We start from the raw sequence: 26719 nt of genomic DNA on the forward strand, positions 1-26719 counted from the left end.
ACGTGCGCACTCTGCCTTCGATATTGTTAATTTGCAGGTTGTTGCGACAGATAGGACATGCGGTCTATACAATCCCATTTTGAACTCTTAATTTGGCCTGCCAGGGCCGTAGATATAGGTGTAAATGGAAGCTGAGAGAATGGCTCAGTTGTTTCTGATCAGCAGTGTTGAAACTATCTGCAATCATTACCGTAGAACGAACATTGCTGGTAAGATAAAGCGCCAAAAATACATAATCTTAGAAACTGAAATGTTTCACCGATGGACGTCATTTGCAGAGTTTTTTTTTCTCACTTTGGTAGTCGAGATAAGCAAGAGATGTCTGCAGCATTGGTGGAAAGAACAGGCAATTGATTGGTACGATCGGATCCGTTAAAGGCATGTATTAGCGGTGTGAGACAAAAGTGTTGAAGAGAAAAAAAAAAGATTCAGATTATAGAAAAATGCTAGAAAGTAAAGGATGTATAATATACCATGCAGGGAAGGTGACTATATGTCATAGCCCCTTTTCAAAGGGTATGCGAAAAAATTAGCATCATCATGGATATAAATAAAACGCAACTAAGGTCACTCAATTTTCGTCGGCGGCACCAATTGTGCCCCGATTATCGCATTCGCTTCCGCTTATCACAACCTGAATCAGTTCTGCCTTCGCTTTCATGCTGTCAGCCGATGTAACCATTTGTTGCTCAAGGAAAGCAGATTATTCAAGTGAATCCGTTACTAAGCGGCCTGTTGCTGAAGTTCATTTGTGAATGGTTGAATGGTCCTACATAGCTACGTCGTACTGTGATCAGTTCGTGGACACTACGGAATCAAACAGAATATCATGAAATCGATTGTACCACTTTGACCTCGTAACCCTGATGGAACTGACTACTCTGGGGAGGGTGAAAAATTGAACGCACAAGTAAAAAAAATATAAAAGCGGTCACAAGAGAAATGAGGGTGATACGTTTACTGCGACCATCGCTTTCATTGCTATCAAAACACGCAGTGGAAGTCACTTGCCATAGCGCAGGTTCGCACAGATGAACGGCCCCTTTCAGAGCGGGCGATCTTGTACTTCTGGCCTACACGGGCGTCACCCCAGAAGGCGATCAATGCGCTAATGTGCTTCTTAAGCTCATATGCTCTATTGGAACTACTCTGACACTGCCATGCTTTCTCCCATGCATGTTCTTTATTTTTTACGAGGAACCGTATTGCTAGTTGGGCGAGTCGCTACAATCGCATCTTCACCTGCACCGCGGAGAACTCAGACTGCACCCTAAGCAAGGAGGCTCGTGTCGCCGTACAGCGCTCACGTCCTGCACCTCTTTGGGTCGCGTCGGTGGTTCGCGCTTTAGGTAAGGGTCAATGTCAGTCTTTCTCCCCCCATTATCTCCCTTTCCCCTTTCCCAACCTACGGTAACAAAGCGGATGGTTCTTTTCCAGGTGACTTCCGCATTATTTTCCCCGTCATTTATATCCGATTCACTAGGAAACGCCTCAATGAAACAAAATTATCAAATGTGTTTCCTTTCCGTCTAAATCTTCACTCAAACATCGGTGCTGATCTTGCAGCAACGTACCTGGAGAGCCTCGTAGAGGAGAAAGTCCACGTATGTGACACTCTTCCCTGCGCCGAATGGCCCGTGCTTCTCCAGGTAGGTGTCGACCTGGCGCAGCTTGTCGGCGATGTCGACAAGGAACTGCACCCGCATCTCCTCAGTGTAGTCGGGACTGTAGCAGACGCGCACTGCAGCCCACACGATGTCGGAGGCCTGTGATTCGGAGAAGGACAACGCGGGTGACAACCAAAACGGTTAATCAGGATAACCGTTTCCTTTGCATTCGTAAATTGCTTAAATAAATCTAAAATGAACTATTAATGAAAGCTGGACGGAAAGCCAACACATTAATGCATCATTTTAGCCTTTTCGTCCGCTAGAGGCCGGAGGCCTTCCGTAAGTCTCCAGTTATCTCTCCGGTGTTTAAGGTCCGAGACCACGGGCTAGCTGGTAATCCACGTGCACAGCGCGAGAGCAGAGTAGGACGGAAAGGCAGGACAGAGACGAGTGCTTCTCTGTCGTACCTTTCCATCCTTGCTGTGCACATCGTGGTATTTAAAAGAGTTCTAGCTAATTGTTACACATTTGTTGACCGTATCCAACCACCTAAATGCCTACTGCTTTCTGCCGTGTATCCTTTAGCGCAAATTGTCATGATGTTGGCCAACCTGGCATCTGTTCTACGAGTTACACAATCTGTCCAACTGCAGTGCTTGCTCTTAGTCTCAAGATTATATTGAATGATTTGACATTGAGAAATAGGCTTGGGCGGGTCATGCAACGCATAGAAGCGATATCAGGAGGCACTGGTGTACCCTATCAGGGCAGTCCTCATGCTATATCGGTTATGGCATATGAGTAGTTGTTGAAGATGCATGTAACATAGCGCAGTATTGACGAGGGCCAAGTTGAAACAGGACAAGGTGACGCGTGGGCGCTATGTTACATTCCTTGCGATGAATAACCGACATTTACATTACATTATGGGGTTTTACGTGCCAAAACCACTTTCTGATTATGAGGCACGCCGTAGTGGAGGACTCCGGAAACTTCGACCACCTGGGGTGCTTTAACGTGCACCTAAATCTAAGTACACGGGTGTTTTCGCATTTCGCCCCCATCGAAGATGAATAACCGACATGCCCAAACCTATTCTCTTCTGTAGTTTTTAAAGATGCTTATGTTCTCACTCCGTCCCTATTAAAATATTGACCGACGATTACGGTACTCCCTAACGTGAAATTGGAGCGCAGCTCTATAAGTATTTTTATTTCGTGATATATTGGCTGGCGCAGACAATCCGTCTCGTGTGGTACGTGGTAAACGAAGCGAAGTGTGGTGCGACTGTCTTGCTAACCGGGAGTTTGCGAGAGGCAGCGCGTGGGTGACGCGTGGGCGCGGTTCACAGCCGCCGCCAAAGACAGACCTTCGCACTAGCAGCGCTTTGTTTCCATGTATGGCATCGGTGGCGTCATCGGTGAACAGACGACGCACGCTACTGTGGCGCCATCATGGGGCCATCGTCACCGGAGTGCGCTTTTCTTCCGACTCTTTCGCCATAGCGTCCCCTTCCACTTTTCGCCTCTTGGTTTCGCTGCACCCACCTCCGCTTTCCTCCTTGCGCTCTCTTCGCTTTCGCCGTCTTTCATCACCCGCTGGGCTCTGCGTTCGTTCTTTCATCCTTCGCTGTGCTCGCTGGCTCAGTTATGCCGAGGACGCGAACGCTGGGACCGAATTTTACATACGCCCGTCTGCTGTCTTACGCACATTTGCATCTTCAGCTTTCTTAACGGAATGCTTAGTTTGTTCCATCGTTATTTGTGTTGTCGCTCTATGGCTCAGCTGGTCGCCTCCAAATGTCAACTGCACTCTACACAATTTCGCGCATTCGCAAACTACGCTGTCTTGATTGCAGGTATCGCATCCACTTCGTCCTTTTTTTGTACAATGCGGACATTTGCGTGAACGTTGTAGAAAACAATCCGTACGTGGCCAATTGAATGTGAAATTCGTGAAAATATTGTGATGGAAAAAATACTGAGGATTGTATCTTACAGGGGAGTCTAAGACAAAATAATATTCTTAGCCAGAAACATGTACGCATTAACGCAGGCCAAAGCACTCACTGAACATTAATTGCTTACTTTTTGTCGGTTACATGTGTGCCATCTATGTTGCGTTTAGTTATACGTAACGCAATATACACTGCAATGCTCCGTCGCAACCGTGCATGTGCAAGAGGTGGCTCTTATTCTACAGTGGGGCTCAGTAATAAAACTACCGATAAGCTATGACAAATTGGTCAGCTATTGATAAGAGGTGCTCCAAATATATTAAATTCTAGAAAGCAACATTGGAAAGAAAAGACCTTCATATATAAAACGGAACACAGAATATTTGACTATCTTTAAATTGAAGTTAAATATCAAGAATCCGAGCAGTGGTTTCAAAAAGGCTCACACCATAAACGTGCGTAACGCAGTTCACAAGTGGGCGTACAGCTAACTGAGTAGCTTGTGAATTCCTTTCAGTTGAATGATCTATAAATGCAATGCCCGCGATGACCCATGGGTCATCAGGCCCGCGAACAGTGCTGCGCTTGTTGGAGAAACACACGATACCACAACACCGCACATTGTTTTACTTTGTTGCGAGCAGGCCGAGACTGGTTATATAAAAACTTGGACCGAATCGAGAATAATAAGTGGGCCACCTAAAAACGAGCCATTCTTATTGAATCGGGGAATTATAACGCGTGTGGCCTGCGCGGCCTCCGAGCGATTGGTGACAGTGCAAGAACTGCTGTTGTCCTTCAGCAAATGCATTCGGAATAGTCAACACTTGTACTGGTATTGGCGTTTTCTTCTCCGAAAGTTCAATAAACGTTACTTATGTTATTTAAGGAGAAACGGATAGTCGAGAATTTCGAACAATAGATTCTCCACTCGAGCAGGAACCGAACTGAAAATGCTATTTGTATTCGAAATCTAGAATATTCGCAGGCCTCTACCTTTATGCTTCAAACGTCAGATATTCCCTTGTAATATTTTGTAATTACTGAATAGCCGATGTCCTGCCACTTACAGTTCTTATTTTCCAGTAATTGCGCGTTTGTCCCAAACACACTAGTCGTCTTTCACAAAACTTGCGCGGAAAAATTACTCGTTACAGAAGGTCACCGCCTGCCCCAGGGGACAGCGCGGATTTAGAACCACTAAAGCGGCATCGATGCCGTTTTCAGCTCAAAAAAAGAAAAGTAACAATAAGTGGCCCTCCATCGAATATTCTGTGCCTGGGATCATAAGATGGTGAACACACTCAACATTGGCAGAATGCGCATGGCAACGCATTAACGCAAACGACGCCTCGTGGATGCAATGACGGCCACACGAATGACCCTCCCAAAAACATTATGGTAGCCAACGCCCATCCCGCCGCGAGAGGCGCTCTCCGCTTCAAGACGAGACACCAGTAGGAATATATGCACAGGGGCTGCGTGTTCAGATTCGACTGTTTTCGCTGGCACGCTGAGCTGCGACTTTTGTTGCAGCAACTGTACACCACATCCGACAATGCTGTCCCACCGGTGCTGAGGTGTTTGGACCGCACAATTGAGCTACCGCTGTCGTAGCCCGCCCTTGATTACACCGTTCCTGTTAACACAAGCTCGATCGACATCCGGAATCTAGGTGTGCCAGGTGTGAGGCGAAGAATATTTCTCTTTCAATACTCTTTGACCAAGAAACCGTTTTTCGGTGGTTTACTCCCTGCCACACATCACCTGGTGCTCGAGCATTTCAACCCTGCGGACTGTTTCCTCGTCCTTTGGTGCTAAGCCGTGCTTGCGTCCCAGGTAGCGAAGGATGGCCTGGCTTTGAGTCATCCGCACGTCGCCGTCGATGATGTACGGCAGGTTGGGGAAGTCCAGGTCAAGCTTGTACTTCACCGCCAGCCACTCGTCCCGGCTGGGTTCCGGGCCATCGCCGTAGCAATACCTGCATTACGGTGGGAAAATGCTTAGGATGGTTTCCCCGATTTTCTTTACATGAAAGTCGGTTGGGCTCCGACAACTATCGACGTGTTCTTGCACACATCCATTCCGCGCGTCCCGAAACTAGATCAATCTCGCAACATCCGCAGTTATGATTAATTCCGACATGGTTCTTTTCTTCTTCAAAGCCCCTTGTACTACTCGCAAAACATTTAAAGCAGCCATAGTCTAGTGCTATGGAAGCATATGCAATCTAACGCGATGTCCTCGTGAGCGCAATGTCACCTATGTTCGATATTGTGAGGAGCACATTCATTGTCAATGCAAACCCGTTTATAGGTAGGCACACAAACACCCACTTCGAAGGAAATAACGAAAGCGAACGCATGCGTTCGGTTTAGGCAGCGAGACAATATGTGCTAAGGTAAGCTATAAGGGTACGCCAACTATGCCTGCATTCATTTTTCTTGCGCCAAATGCTGGAAGACGCGACGTGGGCGGAACGAACACAGGATATGAAACGGACACGAGGTGACACAGGGGAGCGCACCTCGTGTCCGCTTCGTCCTCGATTCGTGTTACAGTACTTAGCGCAAGTAGAATACGTACACAAGAACTAGCGCAATTCATAGCCCTTCTAAATGCATGCATTATTTGAAGTTACGTTAAAAACAAAGAAAGATTCAAGACATATTCGAATCTATACAGCTAGAAAGCGAAGCTTTAGTCAATCTTAATTAAATGCCACACAACAAGATGCTTAACATGGAACTGTGTAGATTGCTGTCACATGCAACAAGGCAATCACACTCAACCTTTATGCCTAATGCATCGCACAGGTCCCAACTTTAATGTCACTCGATGTTTACGTGCTACACCGTCCGCAAGCTATGCCTAAATGCAAACAGCACATCACGCAAATTCACGTCGACGCAGCGATGTCACGAGAAAGGCGGCGATGTGCGGTGTTTGTGAACGGACGAAACTGACGAGAGGTATGCGCACATAGAAGTACGACACACGTGTGCAGAGTACATTTCAGCAGTGCTTATCGCTTCTGTCGCAGTGGCACATAACCATTACGAAGAATAGGCGAAGACTAGGGACTTATGCCCATATATATATATATATATATATATATATATATATATATATATATACCTACTGTCCAATGAATACGCCTTACACCATGCAGCCCTGGGGATTCCACAATACTCCCAACCTAGCGCCAATCCCCAATCCTACCCAAGACCAGGGGGAGCAGCCCTGTCCAGATCAAGTTTGCGAGACTAGCTACCGCTGGTGGATCGGGCTTAACCAGTGGTGAAAGCTGCTGGACTTTGGGACTGAAGGATCTACTCGCCGACGGCTACATTCGGGTAGAACGGGGACCAGAAAGCTTCACGTTGAGTATTTCGTACAACAGCATAAAGGAAACGTTGACATTGCCGTTAACGGCAGCAGCTGTGTCCTACCTGGTTCATAGCTACGCCAAAGGTTACCATAACCAGCTAATCACCAGAGCAAGTCAGAAAACGAGGCAAAGAAACAAGTAGTTGCAAAAGACCGTTGGGGCACCAGCAAGCGCTGCTAGTAGCACCGAGGTTCCAGTTCGGCGGCTTGTAATTATTACTTATCAATGTGAAAAAAAAAACTAGTAAGAAATTATGCATATAAGAGACCTGATAGTTCACCGTTAAAGACAGTGTCGTTTTACCGCCTCTCAGTGTGAGTTAAATTAACAGGCTTGTACACTATTTGGCCACACTAATAAACTAAATTAAACAGTTCGACTAAGCAAATCCGGCCGTGAAAACCTTTAGCTGTTTCTGAGCATCTCGGATTCTTGGCTAAATTTGAGGGATATATTGTAATTGAGGAACGAACTATGCCATCAAGAAATAAAATTCTGTGGAAATGCACAATGTGTAACACTTTCGAGAAACGAATTTCTCAGACGTTGGTCGAGGCGAGCCCTCAGAACTAAAATTCTTAGAAAGGCCTTTGCAATTTACCAAAGCTTCGAAGGTGCACAACTTTCTGTTCAAGAAATTGCGCAATACGAAAAGAAATACAGGACAGACAGGGCGCCGACTTGCGACGTCATACTAAGAATAAAAGAAAAGCGAATTCGCGAGTTTGCATAGTTCGATCCGACTGAAAGCAGTAAACAACGGAAACGTTCAAGACGCGCGAAACGAATCTGCGCCGAACTGAAACACCGCAAGGCTTCACATACTTCGCTTATGCATAGCCGAGTCTGGTTAATCATCGGACAGAATACAGACATGGGTAAAGCGTTTAGAAAACGTGATGTGGCTGCTTCCGACTCCACCCCATTTATTTTTGTTTCTTAAGTGCGACAAAATGGGAAGCTTGGGTACCGAAAAGGAGGCGATACACCTAAATATCATAGCTGCAAAACACTAAAAGAGCATATGCATAGATAGCGCTCGTTTAGGCGTGTTAGAAACCAGGAAGCCGTAATTTTATTTTCGTTTGAAACTTCCTTCGCTAAGAGGATTTCGTTCAGAGCCTAAAGTATCATTTGGCTTTGGTGCCTGTGTTTGGTTATCTCTTCTCCGCCCTTCTTGTTGCAGTGAAATAAAGCCCATGTTAATTCCACGTTGGCATCCTTTTCGGTAGCCACAAAATATATCAAGCCTCATCGAAACATAACATGTGAGTGATTCTAGGCACTATAATATTGCCAACAACTTTATGGTCCAAAATAAAACGAAACCGGAATAGACAAGACGCCCCAAATGGGTCCCTCGCCATCTACACGCGATTTGCCACGAAGATCCCTTATTGTGAACAGCACAATCTCTATTCGGTATGACAAATATCCTTGTCTCGGGCCACAAATGTGCACGAATACCGAGTACCGGAAGTTGAATTCAGGATTCCTACTGAGTCTTAAAGGTCGGAGCACGCAGGTTCCAATTATGGAATGCTCAGGTAAATAAAATGTCAAATTAATCAGAGCCATAGTAACTACAGATAATTCAACGTTCAGTTGTTAGCCAAGCAGTGATTATATTAGTTTTGCATAATATCTGCGAGCGCTGTAATGAGTAAGTAGCTGGAAAAAAAGCTCTCCAATTGACCGTCTCTAAATTTTGGCACTTGCGAATTGAAGCAGGTGGTATGATTTCATTTCAGTCCCAGCTAACGTCTAAATTTTTGTAATGATACGAAGCAAGCATTCCCATTCTGGACAGTGTCGGCTTGCGGATCAACTGGGCCACTTTAAAACTCAGGCCAAAATTACTCTCACGTTTACAGAGTTAGCAGTGGCCAGCAGAGAACCAGTTTGCGATGCTCGAATGGTCTCAAAGCTATTATTTATTAACTTGAAATATATTTATTCCTTGAATCCGAAGGAACACCTTCCCCTTTAGTAAACTTAGCTCCGAAATCATTGTCTGCACGTCCGTGGGACGTCACGTACTTCTATTTATTTTCGCACATTTGACCAGTTTTGGCACAGAAAATGTTATAAAAACTTACTAGTCTGGTTATTCCACAACGCAGTCTAACCCGTTAGCACTAAACAATGAACTGCCCTCGAGTAGGTACTGTCAACCTACACGAAGTTGCGGTAAGCTAGGGCAAAAACCTAATGTAGCCGGCAACTGAATATCGTCATCACATATTTTTCGGCTTAACGAGCTTCACGGTGAACTGAAATTTGCAATTGAAGCGTAATTTGCTGATGCGGCTGAAGCGTTGTTGATGCGCTTGGCGTCTGGTTTCCAGGCAAAACCAGAGTGAACAGCTTCTGCAGGGGACGTGGGACGTGCGAACACGCTGCGGCACCGGATCTGCACGGACAGCAGTAACCCGACTGCGCTGGCGGTGTCCTTTCTGGATAGCATGTGATCTCGCTCGCCTGTAGGGCCTATTGCGTTTCTTCACGCGATCAGCGCAGCCTCGACCATGGAACGATATACGAATATACGCCGGCACTTCGATACACGTACAGGCGCACTGCCACGACTGCATGTGCGGTTGCAAGGAGGCGACCAAGTGCCGCGAAAAGCGCCTCGCAATTTCTGTCCGCTACCGACCACCGACTTTAATAAATACGCGAAAAAAAACCCCAGTCATGCCGTATCAGTAGAGTGCTAATAGTGATGTTGAACAGATTTCGTAATGGGTGAATGTAGATACAAGCGAGTCTAGCCTGGAAATCGAGGGCAGCAACTTCTCCGCCCCAGCATTTCTTGCAGCACCGCTTGGTTATGTTACCTCAGATCCAGCAAACCACAATTGTTAGGAACGCAAGACGAAGGCCATTGTAAGCTATTCTGTGCCTGTAAAGGTGCCTGTAACGTCTCGTGTTTTTGAACAGAACCGAATGCTAGTGGTCAGAAGAGATTACTAGAACGAAAAAAAAATCTCCGAAACGGCTGTTGTAATGTTTGCCGGGTTCTTAGCATTACAATATTGTTATTTAAAATGTTATTACCTAACTGTCCCAGCCGAACTGTCACCTTGAGAAAATATACATTCTACACAAGCATCGCGTGATCAAAACCGCGATAGGAGAATGCTTGTGCGCCAGATAAGCAATATGACGATTGCTATGTTAGGGGCAAAAATTATGAACCAGTTATCTTGCCCATAAAGAAGCTCTCAGCTGATTCCTGCGTTAAATGTTTTCTCGCGTAGTGGCGCCGTTCTTATCTCGTACTGCTAAGTCCGCCAGCCGTGCCATTGTGCGGGCAACGCCCCTCCCAATTTGAAGCACAATCTCCAACTCTTACCACGCACACCTAAGATAAGGCAACTGCTTGTTTCGAAGGGCGTCGTTCACGTGCTTTTGCAGAGGTCGCGTCCCCTTCTATGAAGGCTGTATCAGCGTTGCCTGCACTTGGATTCGTACAAAAAACGTCACAAAGCGCGACAATGAGAACGGTCCGCAGTTGTCGAATCTGTACGCGATACTTCCCAGTTTATAGCGGCAGTGCACTTGATCTTAGTGGTTGCACAACTGCAGCAAAAATAGGCGACGCTTTTTACCTGTGCGTGATCCACGACGTGAGGGGGCGTGCCTTCAAAGGTGTTCCCAGCAATGTTCAGAAGCCGTCCTAGGATCGTGGCAATGCGCTTTTCGTAAAGGCAGAGAGCAGGCGAAGCTAGGAAAGCAGCCGTCACCCTTAAATAAAATGAGATAAAGCTTGCAAATGTTTTTTGTTTGTGACCTCTGCAATAGCCCGAGTAATTACATATGTAAGAATTTTGTTGCAGAACATTAATTACGGAACAAAATAACATGTTCTTACACGTTATAACTTGTTCTAGCATAGATGACCTCATGCAATTGTTTGTGAATGTGAAAAGTAATAATCATGAATAATCAAACTCGCCATCGAATGGTCTCGCTGGAGACAGAGCGACAATACGACTTTAATAAAAAAACTTGTTTCGCTATAATGAACGCGTCGTTGCAACGGCTGAGAAAGGTATAAGGACCTTGCAGGTATATTCGATAGACGGAAACATTCATAAATTTCGGAAGATTTCTGGTATCGGAATGATTTCTAAAATATTTTACATTCTTTGGGGTTCATCTCGCCAAACAATAGTCGCCTAGATTGCGTGCCTTTTCTGAATGCTGCGCAACCTCTACTTTCCTTGGACGACGATATATATCACACTGACATGAGCGTGCTGTACGTGACACGTACAGGAAACGCAGTGTTAAAAGAAAGTCACGTCAGAAGGGTTAGTTTCTGGGACAATATATGCCAGAAAGGGTGCAAGTTTTTGTAAGAAAAATAAAAACAGAGGTTCGGCTTGAGCGAAGGAAGTTTGTTTCATATCGCTGAATCACGTGGCAGTGACTTCAAAGTTATCTTCAGTAAGCCGAAAATAGGAAAAAAATGCACAAGTATAATGCCGGTACTGATGACGTAGAAGAGACGGATAGCCATCACAGTTCACGACATCTCAGAAGACAGCACATAAGCTTAATCTCATTGTTGCGAATTGTCGAACTCTAAAAAATATTTTTAAAAAATAACATCCCTTTGAACCCCCTCCTGCAATTGAAAATATCTCATGTAACGATTGGCACAGAAACATGGCTAGATACATCAGACTACAATAACGAAATATTTTCATGAGACTACAGTGTATGGAGAAAAGACCGCAACATCCACGGTGGGAGTATTTTTTGTTTTGATCCGCAGCTGTGTGAGCAGAACTCCCTTCAAGGTGAAAAGCAGCCTTTCCTGGAACGGTCCGGTGTAAACTGATGCAAGTAAACGGCCCCTCCGTAGCAATTGGATCGTCTTACAGGCCTCCAAACTGCAGGTCACCGGGGCGTTTCTTTGAATTCAATGACGCACTGCTTTCGTTAAACACGACATATATTATTTTTGGTGGTGACTAGCTTCCCCCATACTAAATATTGAAGTTTTAAACCAAAGAATAATTAGTCTCTCATCTCCACAGCATTTTGCGAGCTGATAAAAGCGGATTCCTCGTTCCAGTGCGAACAAGGTTAGAATCAGCTAAGGGAAGCGTACAAGATCTGTTTCTCTGTAACGATTGAGATCTTGTGTCCAGCATCACTGCAATTCCTGGAACAAGCAACAAAGAAATGGCTACTGGATAATCAACGTATGCTGCTATGCGCCAAAAAGGCCCACCATCACGAAACGTGTTTTTTATGATAAAGCAGATTACTTATTCCTATCTCTGGAACTCGACCGCTTTCTACCAGTATTACGACGACACACCTCAGAGATTGACGTAAATTCTGTCTGACGTTTGTTTAAAGTTACACTGTTGTCATTGGTTCAAATCCACGTCACCTCACGCATCGCATTTTCCCCACGACACTGATAAGCCAAGGATGAACCACAACGTTTAATTAATTATTAACAGAAGGCACCGATTATATCGCAAATGTTGCGCATGCCCGGATTCCAACATGTTAGGATGAAAGATTTACACGAATCAATAAACAAAGAAATGAGACAAGCAGAGGCTACATATCTGAGCACGTTAGGTGACGAACTAAAATGTAACCAGAAAAATCTCTGGATGTAAAAAGTTAAATGAAGAGTAATGTAGCTGCCCTTCTTACTACACATGACGTAAATTATGATGAAGACACCCCCGTTATTTGTGATATTAATAAACGACATAGGGAAACATCCTTCCACTCACACCTGTATGCAAATGATATTTGCATATACCACCCCATTACGTCCGCTGCCGACTAAAGTATCTTACAAAGTGACGTTCTGACAGTGACCATGTGTTGCGTCAGGTGGGGCATGAAATGAAACTAGTGCATTGTCGTTCACTTGACTAAGAAGAGGGTACCCTGCTTGTCACAAATAACTTGACACACTGAATAATTGATTCAGGTAAGCAGTTATGAGTACTTAGGCGTGGTTTTGAAAAATATTTTTGGAATGACCATATAGAGAGTGTGGCAACGAACGGTAGTCGTGTGTTAAATTTTTTGAAGCGTAATTTCTGGAGAGCGCCCTATAAGGTAAAGGAAGCAGTTTAACTAACATTAGCAAAGTGATCATCTACATACGGTGTGAACTGACTTACGTTGTTCATCCAGTACGGCCACATGACACTAATCAGTATGTGTGTTTGACCGTGAAAAAACAAAAACTTGCGTTTACTTGAGTGGGCGCTTACTTTTCTCCATCAAGTAGTTTCGATAGGCAGAGACTGAGTGACATTATAAATGCGACACCTGGTCCATGGATTGTTGTTGGGCACTTCAACGCGCATCATTCACTTTGGGGAAGCAAGAAGATAAATTCCAAAGGAAGAAACCTCGTGTCCTTTGCTTGCGATCATGAACTTTGTTGTCTAAATGATGGAAGTCCCACGTTTCTGCGCGGCCGGACGTACAGTCGTTGTTGAGACTTAGCATGTTTCGCGATGCCTCACTCGCTGTGTCCATTGGTTCGCAGATATAGACACCCACGGAAGCGACCACAGTCCTAGCTACCTGAAGATAAAAAGCCTCACCAAATCCGTTCCATCAAATTTTAAACAAACTATCGATTGGCCTGTGTTTAAACCACTTAGGGAAGACGCATGCCACGAAGGCATTTCGTCCACACTAAAATTTGAGATCGCCAAGGCTATGCAGGACGCTATGCGCTCATTTGGGCCATTTGAGAAATACACAGATTTTGATTCGGAAATACAGAGCCTCCATACAATCCGCCGGCGTGCGGAGTGACGGTACAGACGGACTAAATCACTCTACGACCTTAAAGAGGCCAGACGCATTCAGAAGAAAATTCACCGTCGCCTTGCTGTACTGCAAAATCAACGCTGGAAATCGTTTTGCGAGTTTCTCGACCCGCGTAAACCTCTGTCGGTTGTCTGGAGAACAATCCGTGGACTTCGAACAACTCCTCAACAGCGTCGTCAAGGACGCCAACATCAACAACATCAAGGACGCCGAGAAGTCGAGGTAGCCGAAGATTACTGCGCAAGGATCGCGGGTCCGTCGCTCACGTATTCAACTTGCGCACCAATTCCCATTGTGCCCCCTTGCTTCCGAGATCCTCGTATAGACGCTGATTTCTCCATCGAAGAACTGGAGGCCGCGCTTGCTGCGTGCAGGCGATCTTCGTCACCAGGACACGATGGCATCACATACTCTGCGCTTGCAAACCTTGGTCAAAAGGCTAGAGATGCTCTTATTGGCTTATACAACGCACCATGGCGTGACGGCCTGGTCCCTACAACGTGGAAATCCAGTCGGCTTGTTCCACTCCTCAAGCCTGGCAAATCCTCGTTGGAATTGTCATCTTACCGTCCAATAGCACTGGCCAGCTGTGTCGGCAAGGCAATGGAGAGAATGATCCTTACACGGTTAGAATGGTGCTTGGAATTTTACAACGTCTATCCAGAGGTAATGGCTGGTTTTAGGCGTGGCCGCTCGTCAATAAATAGCGTGATTGACCTGGTAACATACGTACAACACCAGAAACATCTTAAACGAATCACTTCGGCCCTATTCCTTGATGTTAAAGGTGCGTACGACAATGTAGATCATCATGCAATTCTGGACGCCTTAGAGGCTGTAGGGATTGGTGGACGCACCTTTCGCTGGATATGCAATTATTTGAATGGCAGATCTTTATTTTGACTGAAGACGGACCAACGACATCTAGCTATACCAGTCGTGGTGTACCGCAAGGCGGAGTACTCAGCCTTACCCTTTTCAACCTGGTGCTCGTTGGTCTCGCTGATTTGTTACCGCAAACCGTTCATCTCTCCGTATATGCAGACGACATTTGCATATGGGCTTCAGGCGTGACACGCGTACAAGTCCGCGCACGACTTCAGAAAGCCTCAACGGCTGTGTCAACATACCTAAGAAGACAAGGCCTGGAGCTTTCCGCTGAGAAACGTGCACTCGTTCCTTTACTCGCAAAGCGATGGCCCCATGTGCTTTGCGGGTTAACGACCAAATTATACGATATAGACAAATGGACCGATTTCTTGGCGTCATCATCGATACGGACTTGTCTTGGAGCCCTCACATCTCATACATGACAAAGCGTTTGGCCGCCATTGTGGACCTTCTTGCGTTTCTCGGCGGGAAGTCCTGGGGCGCAACAGTACCGTCAATGTTGCAACTATATAAAGCACTGTTTTTGGACTTCCTGCGGTCCAGCTTACCTGTGCTAGGAAATACTTGCACTACAAGTATTCGCAAACTCCAGAGTGTGCAAGCCCAAGTTCTCAGGACTTCTCTCGGTCTTCCAAAAACTACGTCATCGATTGCGACAGTGGCCATAGCCAGGGACGCTCCTTTGACAGTCTACATTGATACAGATGTCCTGAGAGCGCACATCCGACACCTGACTCGGATTACCTCACACGATCTTGCTTGCTTGCCAACAAAAAGGCCACTTTCAACTTTTGCTAGAACTATTGTAGGACATCAGTCCTACTTGCCGTCACAATTTACGCCCGCTACATGATTGTCAGATCCATTGTGGTGTCTGCACCGGCCGCAAGTGCAACTGACAATTCCAGGAATCAGAAAGAAAGCTCGAGCGCCATTGCAAGCGTTGAAACAAGCAACTTTGGAGCACATTCACAACGTGCACAGATTCCGGCAACATGTATACACAGATGGCTCAGTAAAACTCAACATCTCTGCTGCTGCAGTCATCATCCCTACACAATCTGAGGAAATCAAATTAAGAACTTCATGTGTGACCACATCGACGGGTGCAGAACTCGCAGCGCTCCGTGCTGCACTTGATTTCATTAAGCAGAAGCCACCACATAATGGACAGTCTTTAGTGACTCCAAGGCAGCCCTTCAGTGCATACGAAGCCCAATGCGCCATGGACCCCATGAACAACTGCCTTCAGAAATTCGGCACATATATCATTATAGTCATGACAAGGGACACAACAATCTTTCAGTGGCTTCCAGGACATTGTAACATCAGCGGGAACGACCACACCGACGAAGCCGCCCGATCTGCACATGAAAGTGGTCAGCGAGTCTTCATTCCGCTTTCGCGAACAGACGCTGCGGCTGAGCTGCGATTGATGTCCTGCGAGTGTGCTTTGCCCCTGTGGGACACGAATGTTTTCACCATGTGTCGGTTGCGTTCTTTGTCTCCGGACATATGGATGCATCTCCCGCTTGGATTACCACGACGTGAACAGACCATGCTCTACCGTCTGTCGCTAGGCATTGCCTTTACAAACTCATATGTTTTCCTCATAGGAATGGCCAACAGCACCACGTGCGACACATGTAACATCGACGAGACGCTCGCACACATTATCTGTGTCTGCCCGCGATACAGTGTTGAAAGACAAGTGATGTGCAGAGTACTGGACCAGTCGGACAATCGTCCACTTTCAGAACTAAAAGCCTTAGGCGAATGCTCCTAAAGAACATCCGCGTTGAAGGCCTTACTCGCGCTATTAAGGTTCTTGCGGTCCACGGGGCTTCACGACAGACTAAGAATGCCGCCCCCTACCGCTCTGTAGTGTACGCGCTTTGTTCGTGCTTGTCTCCCTTTCTTTCTATCTCCCCCTTCCACTCTGTTTCTCTTTTTACCCCCTTTAACCCTTCCCCCCGCGCAGGGTAGGCAACCGGAACTACATCTGGTTAACCTTCCTGCCTTTCTCTGCATTATTTTCTCTCTCTCTCTCTTAACAAACATTCGTCACATTTCGAGTACGGTTGCTCTGCCCGGGACCCAGAAACAAACATTAATTAATGAACAGGAACGAATCCAAAACGCGCAGCCCGGTTCGTTACCACCAGCTATGATTTCACTCGGAGCTCATCATGAATATCTGTTAACTTGGGATGGCCACTCCTGAAAAACAGACGTAAATGTTTACTAACACTTTTCTTCATAATTTACACAGGCAAGACTGCTTTGTGCAGGGACCTTACATGAGGAACTCCACTTGCACATCATCCAGAACAACTCATTGGCTAAAAGTACAAGACTACAAATGCCATATCAATCTATATAAGCATTGATTGTTTCTCAAGACTACGCGACTGGAATAAGCTGCCGCATGACATTAGAGTGCTTTAGTTGAGTGTCGTAACGGTTAGCTCCAGTCAGAGAGAGGGATAGAGAGAGAAACAACTTTATTTGCCACTGCAGGGTAGAAAGTTAGGGCAGGTAGGCCTAGTGTGGCTCCCAGGTGGGGGTGACGTCTTGGGCCCACGAGACGAGTGCCAGTTGCGTTTTCTTGTCTGCTCTTGTCAGCAACTGGTTCCAACCCTCCTTGGAGGGAGCTGGCAGTAATGATTGTGGGGGAGAGTAACCCTCGCATCCCCAGAGAAGGTGTGCCCGAGTGGCGAACACTCCATGGTCGCACTTAGTACAGACGGGGTCCTAATCCCCTTCAGTGATGAAATAAAGTCTAGAATGACTGAGAATCGAATCGGTCTGCAGTCTGCGAAGCATGCTGGCTTGCGCTCGTTCGAGGTCGGGGTGGGGAGGCTGGTTCACGCGTCTCGTCTCCTTGTAGAAGTTTGTAATTTCAGCATAGGATTTTGGGGCCTCTACGAGCGCATCTGGGTTCGAGGGGCCGGCCTCGCGGTTAGTTAAGCCTCGGTCTAAACGGTCGACCCCTTCGTTACCAGAGTTCCCCGCGTGAGCAGGTACCCACACTAAGCTTACAGTTCTGTCGAGAGCGCAACCGCGGAGGATCTGTGCGGCGGGGAGACAGACTGAGTTTTTTTTGAGAAATTTTGGATGGCTTGTTTAGAGTCACTGAGAAACGTGCTTGTGGGGGGACCCGCGATGGCTAGCGTGATCGCGACCTCTTCGGCAGCGGTGGAGGTGTGTGTGCGCACTGTAGCGGCACTGATGAGAGTGGTGGTTGGCGTAGCCACGCAGGCTACGTATGTGTTAGAGTCGCATTTCGCCGCGTCCACGTACATGGCATGTTCATCGGCGGAGTAGGTGACGTCTAAGGCTTGTGCCTTCAGTTGGCGGCGCCTTTTGTGGCAGCTGGGTAGCATATTCTTGGCAATGGGTTTGATGACCAGCCGACTGAAGACTCCTGTCGGTAGGGGAGCCACGGGGTGATTGTCGCGTGTAGGGTTGATGTTAAGACGATTAAGAATGTAACGACCGTGTTCGGTGCGAGAAAGACGGTGCACCTGTGCAGTCTTGTGTGCCTCTATCAACCCACTCAGAGTTGCCCTGATAAGCATACAGCGGAGCGGCGGGCGATTTTCGCGTTTTCGTTACACGTTAAGCGTAGCGAAGCGGACTTTTCGTAGTTGCAGTACGCTCTGGCCAAACTCAGGGTAATGAAAGAAAAAAAAAACACCCATTGATCACTTTTATAGAGTAAAACGAATAAATATAACTTATTTGTCCATGAAATATCTAGACGTGCGGTTGTAATGTGCTAACGGTTCATTTTATCCAGTGGAAAATAAAGCGCCCTCTTGGGCAACAACACGTCACTATAGCCAGCGAGCTTGTTTTTGCATCCAATCCTATGTGACGTCAACGCGAGCCAACGCGCAGCACAGCACGCTCCGCTCAGGCGGCTTGTAAGCGGACCGTGTTCGTCACTCCGTTAGCCCGCTTGCGGCTAAGCGGAGGGCGCATGCGCAATCGCGCGTCCGCTCTGCTCAACTGCTGAGCGGTTTTCGCGGCATTTGTATGTTTAGTACAAAAACTTGTTTTCCTTAGTGTAAGAGAGTGACCTTTTTTCTGTCCAGAACTTTTAATATTAACCCCAAGTGTAACGTTGCCTTAATCGCTATTTGATAGTATTGCGTTGTATTATGTATTATATGGCATTGCTTTTGGATTTCATAACCGTAGGAACAATGTTGTATTAGTTACTGTGTTTTATACTGTGGTATAAAGTTTGTAAACAGGGATAAGATGTCTCAGAAAGGCTGGCCAACGTTTCGATAGGAGGACCTATCTTTGTCAAAGGCGGCCTCGTCATCCTCGACGTGTTAGTTTTAAAGGGTTAGTGCAGTGACGTCACGCGCGGGTGTTGTCGCTGGCGGCTGGAAATCGCCGTGCCGACGGAAACATTCGAGCGAATAGTTCTGCTCAACGGAAGCACGTCGCCCTGTTCTGGCACGGCGCCATACAGGAAGGCTCGAAATCTCCGCTCCTGCCTCATGTAGCCGTAACAATAGAGTGCTTTAGTTGAGTGTGTTTACACTCCGCTAAGTAACTAAGCGGGGCGGAAGCACGAATGCGCATGCGCCGTCCGATTAGGCGTAAGTGGGCTAGCGGAGCGAGGAACACGGTCCGCTTAGAAGCTGCCTGAGCGGAGCGTGCCACGCAGCGCTTTGGCTAGCGTTGGCGTCAGAAAGGATTGGATTGGATGCAGAAAGCAAGCGCGCTGGCTATCACATGGCGTTCCCCAAAACGGCGCTTTATTTTCCATTGGATAAAATGGATCGGTAACGCATTACGAGCGCACACCTAGATACTTCATAAAGAAATAAGTTATATACATATACATATTGGCACGTGTACTTATCTTTATCGGGCGACCACGTTTCACGCCTAACAAATGTTATTGCACAGCGCGGGACGCGCCTGTATGTATCCGAAGTTTCTGCAAAGTTATCGATGCTTATTCGCTGTCTGTTGTCGCGAATTCTTATGTTATCTGATTTCATAACCTGACTGGAATGGCGTAGAATTTTGTGGAAGGCACGCGGGTCCCAACGATTAGTCTCGAACATTCGACGATGGATGTATAAAAGCCGACGCGCTTGACCCGTTGATCAGATTTTCGACGATCGCCGACCGTGTTCGCCGCTATCATTGTGCTGCAAGTGTAGCCTGTCTTGTGGGCACAGGTTCGCCCAATAAAAGTTAGTTTTGTCGTTCACAGTATTGGTACTGTGTTCTTCAACGTCACCCCCACGTGGTATCTGGTGGAGGTGCTTTTTGTTCATGTACCGGACGCCCCCGACAAGCCGTGATCCAAGCCCGGACCGCAGAGGGAACACAAGCGTAGTCCCGGACCATAGAGCAAGCTGCTGTCTTCAACAGCTGCTCCCAGAGGATGGACTTCTACCTGAGAAGACCGAGAAGATTGTGGCCAAGGCAACCCCAATGGCAGCCCCAGCGTCCCCTATCGTGCTGCAGCAGCCCAGGGAACCACCGTCGTTCCGCGGTTCCACATTTGAGGACCCGGAAAGCTGGCTGGAAACCTATGAGAGGGTCGCTACGTTTAACAGCTGGGCAAGCGACGACAAGCTGTGACATGTCTATTTCGCACTGGAGGACGCCGCCAGGACGTGGTTCGAGAATCGAGAAGCCACCTTGACGACGTGGGACCTGTTCCGAAGCGGCTTCCGGCAAACATTTACAAGAGTCGCGCGAAATGAGCGAGCCCAAGCTCTACTGCAGACCAGAGTGCAGCTGTCGAATGAGACGATCGCGATCTTCACTGAGGAAATGCGTTGTCTGTTCCACCACGCCGACGTGGAAATGGCCGAGGAGAAGGAAGTCCGTCTACTGATGCGTGGTGTAAACGAGGAACTTTTCGCCGGAATGGTAAGAAGCCCACCGAAGACCGTCGACGAGTTTCTTTGTAAGGCGACGAGCATCGAGAAGACACTGGACTTGCGGAACCGGCAGTTCGACCGACGAACCAAGCCAACAAGCTACGCCGGAGTTCAATCAATGGCCACCGACGACCTGCGCGAGACAATCTGGGCAGTCGTACGAGAGGAGCTTCAAAGAATCTTCCCTTCATCGCAACCTCAAGTGACCTAAATCGGCGAAATTGTCAAAGAAGAAGCCCAGCGATCGCTCGGAGTTCCCGAGGTACAACCACAATCATCGAAGCCCCAGCCAGAAGCGATGACCTACGCCGCCGTCGACCGCCGTAAAGGCCCCCCTCTACGACCGCGCCAGGGCCCTGTACCGCCGCAATTCCGTCGACCACCGCCGCCGCCGCCGCCAGCATGCCCACCCGTTGCCCAGCGCAGCTACCCGAGGAAGACAGACGTTTGGCGCGCTCCTGACTACCACCCGCTCTGCTACCACTGCGGAGAAGCGAGTCACATCTACTGTCGACGCCCATACCGGGAGATGGGACTCCGAGGGTTCGCCGTCATCGTACAGCGCCCGAGGGAAGCTGAACGCCCTCGTGACATCGCCGACTACCTCGCCGCTACTCAGTGGATCCCTCGACGACCGACCGGTTCGCCGTCATCAGGCCGCTACCTGTCACCGCAGCGCCGATCATACACTGGCTCAGCTCGGGGCCGGTCCGTCAGCCCATATCCGGAAAACTAAAAGCAGCAACCGATGCAGGTGCGGTTGCTGTTCGTTGAACTGAATAAGATCCTCCGCCGCCGACGAAGACGCCGAAAAGACTATCTCGACGACATAACAACGACGGCACACCACCGTTCCGACGAAGTCTGGCAGGAAAGAACACGCTAACGAAAGACCACCTGACGACGCCACGTACCAACCATAGGTCAACGCGACGCAGCCGTGATCCGACGCCAAGGCCTAACAGTAACGCAAGACAAAGAACCACCGACCTTGACGTGCTTCTCGACGGCCATGCAGTCACCGCCTTAGTAGACAAAGGAGCCGATTACTCCGTCATGAGTGGACCCATCGCAGTCCAATTGAAGAGAGTAAAGACTGCATCGGAAAGCCCGTTAATTCGGACCGCTGGAGGACACCTCATCACGCCGACTAGAATCTGCACGGCAAGAATTACCATTCATTACCGGACTTACCCTGCCACCTTCGTTATCCTGCAGCAGTGTTCACGAGACGTCATTCTCGGCTTGGACTTCCTGAACCATCACGGCGCAATCATCGACCAGAAGTCGAAGTCAATAACGCTGTCGGAAAATCAAGCGAGATCGCCGGAGAGCCCTCGTAGTCACCGCGCCTTGAGTGTGCTCGAAGATCAAGTGGGCATCCCGCCTCGCTCCAGCATTGTTATTTCGGTCGGCACCAAAACACCCGATGACGTAGAAGGCGTCATCGAAGGCGACCAATGTCTACTGCGCGACCGTGAAGTTTGCATCACAAGAGGGATCGCTCGACTGCACGGAGGAAACACGAAAGTGTTGCTGACAAACTTCTGCCAGGAGTTCAAGCACATCAACAAGGGCACCACGATCGCATACATCGAGGAAATTCAGGAAACCAGCGATGCGTTTGTCCCCTCGGATTCTGTCGCATCTACCCCGACGACCGTAGTTCCCGAACTAGACTTCGACATAAATCCAAGTCTCCCCATGATTAAGCAACAACAGCTCAGAAGTTTACTTCGACGATACAAAGACTGCTTTTCGACGTCGTCGAGGATTCGACAAACGCCAGTCGCAAAGCATCGCATAATAACCGAAGAGTGCGCTCGACCACTTCGCCAGAGCCCTTACCGAGTTACGACGCGAGAACGCGAAGCTATAAGACAACAATTCAACGAAATGCTGCGCGACGACATCATCCAGCCGTCGAAAAACCCGTGGGCGTCTCCAGTTGTTTTAGTGAAGAAAAAAGGACGGAACCCTACGTTTCTGCGTCGATTATCGTCGTCTGAACAAGATCACGGAGAAGGACGTATACGCCCTCCCACGGATAGACGACGCATTGGATCGGCTCTGCGACGCTAAATACTTCTCGTCGATGGACCTCAAGTCTGGCTATCGGCAAATAGAAGTCGACGAAAGAGATCGCGAAAAGACCGCCTTCATCACCCCAGACGGCCTCTACGAGTTCAAGGTTATGCCATTTGAAATGTACTCGGCGCCTGCAACGTTCCAGCGCGTGATGGACACGGTTTTAGCACGATTGAAGTGGCAGACCTGTCTCGTTTACTTGAATGACGTCGTTGTATTCGCCGGAAATTGACGATCACCTTAGGCGGCTTGCCACAGTACTAGATGCCATCATGTCATCAGGGCTCACTCTGAAGCCAGAAAAGTTCCGCTTCGCTTAAGATGAGCTTCTGTTCCTAGGCGACGTCATCAGCAAGTCTGGTGTTCGCCCCGACCCGCAGAAGACAGCTGCCATCGCAAAGTTTCCGCAGCCCATAGACAAGAAGGCAGTGCGTAGATTTCTTAGGATGTGTGCCTACTACAGGCGATTTGTCAAAGACTTTTCACGCATCGCTGATCCACTGACACAGCTAACTAAACGTGACGTAGAGTTCAAGTGGGAAATGCCGAAGGCCGACGCATTTCAAGAACTCAAACGACGCATTCAGTCACCGCCCATACTTGCGCACTTCGACAAGCACGCCGATACCAAAATACACACTGATGCCAGTAGCCTAGGCCTCGGTGCCGTCCTAGTCCAGAGAAAATATGGACATGAACACGTGATAGCTTACGCTAGCCGCTCGTTGTCAAAAGCGGAAGAAAATTATTCTACAACCGAAAAGGAATGCCTCGCCATCGTTTGGGCTACAGCGAAATTTCGCCCTTACCTATATGGCAGGCCATTCAATGTGGTCTGCGACCATCACGCGTTGTGTTGGCTAGCTAACTCAAAGGACCCTTCAGGACGGCTGGCACGGTGGAACCTCAGACTACAAGAATACGACATCACTGTAACATACAAGTGCGGACGGAATCACTCAGATGCCGATTGCCTATCAGGCGCCCCCATTGACCCGCCGCCGCAAGATGACGAGGATGACGCCTTCCTTGGAATAATAAGCGCGGAAGACTTCGCCGAACAGCAACGAGGAGACCCGGAGCTAAAAGCCCTAGTCGAATATTTGGAAGGGCACACCGACGTTGTCCCTAGGGCATTTAAGCGTGGATTGTCTTCGTTCAAGCTTCAAAACAACCTACTCGTGAAGAACTTCTCACCAGTCCGCGACAACTACCTTGTTGTTCCGTCGGCGCTGTGTCCAAAAGTACTGCACGCCTTACATGACGATCCGACCGCTGGGCACCTCGGTTTCTGCCGGACGCTATCGAGGATACAGGAAAGGTATTACTGGCCGCACCTAACCGCCGATGTCGCCCGTTACGTCATGACATGCCAAGACTGTCAGCGACGCAAGACACCACCGACAAGGCCAGCGGGATTACTACAGCCGATCAAGCCTCCTTACCGACCTTTTCAGCAGATCGGGATGGACTTGTTGGGACCGTTTCCGACATCAACTTCTGGAAATAAGTGGATCATCGTAGCGACGGACTATCTCACCCACTTCGCTGAAACTAAATCTCTACCGAAAGGCAGCGCAGCCGAAGTGGCGAAATTTTTCGTCGAGAATATCCTGCTGCGACATCGTGCTCCAGAAGTCCTCATCACCGACAGAGGAACGGCTTTTACAGCTGAGTTCACCCATGCCATTCTGCAATACAGCCAGACAAGCCACAGGAGGACAACTGCCTACCATCCGTAGACGAATGGTCTCACGGAGCGCCTGAACAAGACCCTCGCCGACATGCTAGCAATGTACGTCGACGTCGAGCACAAGACGTGGGATGCGGTCCTGCCGTACGTAACACTCGCTTACAACACGGCGGTGCAAGAAACAACACTGATCCAATCATTTAAGCTGGTTTACGGCAGGAACCCGACGACGACGCTCGACGCCATACTGCCGCACGTAAGTGACGAGCAAACTCTTGACGTCGCTACCTAATTGTCCGTCGCCCGACAGCTCGCCCGCCTGCGGATCAAGAACCAGCCGAGGACCGACAGTCGACACTGCAACCTCCAACGACGCTTCGACAAATACCAGCCCAGCGACCGTGTTTGGGTTTGGACCCCGATACGCCGACGAGCACTCAGTGAGAAACTACTTGGACGCTTTTTCGAACCCTACAAGGTCATCCGACGTATTGGCGCACTGGACTATGAGGTCGTGCCAGACGGCATTTCTCATTCACAGCGGCGCCACGCAAGATCTGAAGTGGTCCACGTGGAGCGCCTTAAACCCTTTTACGGACACTGACGACCTTATTTTGTTGTTTTCTTTGCTACGAATGCTTTTCTTTATTACTTCGGTTTGTTTGCAGCTTCGGGTCGATGCTTTTTAAGAGGGGGGTAATGACACGTATACTTATCTTCATCGGGCGACCACGTTCTGCGCCTAACAAATGTTATCGCACAGCGCGGGCCGCGCCTGTATGTATCCGAAGTTTCTGGAAACTTATCGATGCTTCTATCCGCTGTCTGTTGTCGCCGAACCTTGTGTTATCTGACTGCATCGCCTGACGCGAATGGTGTAGAATTTTGTGGAAGGCACGCGGGTCCCAACGATTAGTCTGGAACATTCGACGATTGATATATAAAAGCCGACGCGCTTGACCGGTTGATCAGATTTTCGACGATCGCCGCCCGTGTTCGTCGCTATCGTTGTGCTTATTATAAGTGTAGCCTGTCTTGTGGGCACAGGTTCGCCCAATAAAAGTTTTGTCGTTCACAGTATTGCTACTGTGTTCTTCAACGTCCCCACCACGTGACAATGTATACATTTTAGTGTATAAGAATGATCATTAGGTGTATTTTTCTTTCATTACTCTGAATTTGGTCAGGGGGCGCTGCAACTACGAAAGGTCCGCTCCGCTAAGCTAAACGTATAACTGAAACATGAAAAGCGCCCGCCGCTTCGCTGTGGCTTAGCGGGGCAGCTTGGAGCAGGGCGTACCCTTAAGACACTCAACTAAAACACTAATTTGTGGCGCAAGCCGTAACCGGACGAGGCGGGAAACCGGCATGCACTGCTGCGGCTAATCCAGGATGTCGGAGCCGCATACCTCTTGTCCTCATAGGGGACTCCGGCGTGTTCCAGCAGGTAGCGGATGGGCTGGCCGAGGCCTCGAAGGTCCCAGTAGCCGAGCACGAGGGGAGCCATGTGTCTCTTGACAGCTTGACACAAAAGACACGCCCAGTTCCGACAGCAGCCGGTCGACGTCTCCGCGCTTCTTTCCACGACTTTGAATGCGCCCACTCTGCCACCTATGAGCAACGCGCGATCGGTGACCGAAGCGACCCCAGGCGGTCCACGTCAACGGGCGGGCGCTGGATTTCGCAACGGCGTGACTTCGGGTTGTCGCCGATACGGAGCGCGGCACTAACTGGTTTAGACCGAGCGGCCGAGCCTCAAACGACGCTTTGAATGGGAAGCGCTATGGGGCAGATGATGCCCAGAGTGCCGCTTGTACGCGCTTTTGCGCAACCTTCGTGCGCAGTGACGGACGCCGAGTGGGCGTTCGTCGGCGTGTTAGCAGCAGGCATGTCGGAAGGTACTACACGCGGGTGATAAGCGCTGGCCCACTTGCGCCGAGTGTATCTTTTTACTTGCATTGGACTGTTTGCAGGATTCATCGCTCTCCTCGTGGGTGTCGGTGTGAATTGCCACCAAAGAAAATAAACAAAATAAAACGCAGAAGACACACAGCACTGGCTCCAGCAACGGCCCACCTGTATTCCACACATCATTCAATGAACCCAGGTCCTGCGGACCGTGGATATAGTAAAGTTGAGAGAATAAACAACAAATAAGTAAATGATGCATCAATACGCATACCAGACAAGCATTAGTACGAATTTGCTGTCGCTAATTGTTTCGATGTCGCCCAGATACAGAATAACAAACATTTAATAAGCAGAAGGCCGTGTCGACCCGTGTGGGCAAGAGGGAAGTATAAGGCCGTACAGCGCTTCTTGGGTATACAC

At 48.5% G+C, this 26719-nt stretch overlaps 1 protein-coding gene across 2 annotated transcripts in view; it reads right to left on the bottom strand.

Annotated features, from left to right (window-relative positions):
* Positions 1-26172, bottom strand: part of LOC135913844 (glutathione S-transferase Mu 1-like) — a 29206-nt gene extending 3034 nt beyond the window's left edge. Inside the window, exons 1-3 of one of the 2 annotated variants that reach the window (XM_065446544.1) lie at positions 25798-26172; positions 5335-5548; positions 1571-1766 (exon numbers count right to left, since the gene is read on the bottom strand). In XM_065446544.1, coding sequence (XP_065302616.1) covers positions 1571-1766; positions 5335-5548; positions 25798-25895 — 508 coding nt within the window. In that variant the 5' untranslated portion in view covers positions 25896-26172. The remainder of the gene's footprint in view (positions 1-1570; positions 1767-5334; positions 5549-25797) is intronic. The other variant, XM_065446543.1, reaches the window with a different exon arrangement.
* Between the last annotated feature and the right edge of the window lie 547 nt (positions 26173-26719).

Source organism: Dermacentor albipictus, chromosome 5 (assembly GCF_038994185.2).
Source record: "Dermacentor albipictus isolate Rhodes 1998 colony chromosome 5, USDA_Dalb.pri_finalv2, whole genome shotgun sequence".
NCBI lineage: Eukaryota > Metazoa > Arthropoda > Arachnida > Ixodida > Ixodidae > Dermacentor > Dermacentor albipictus.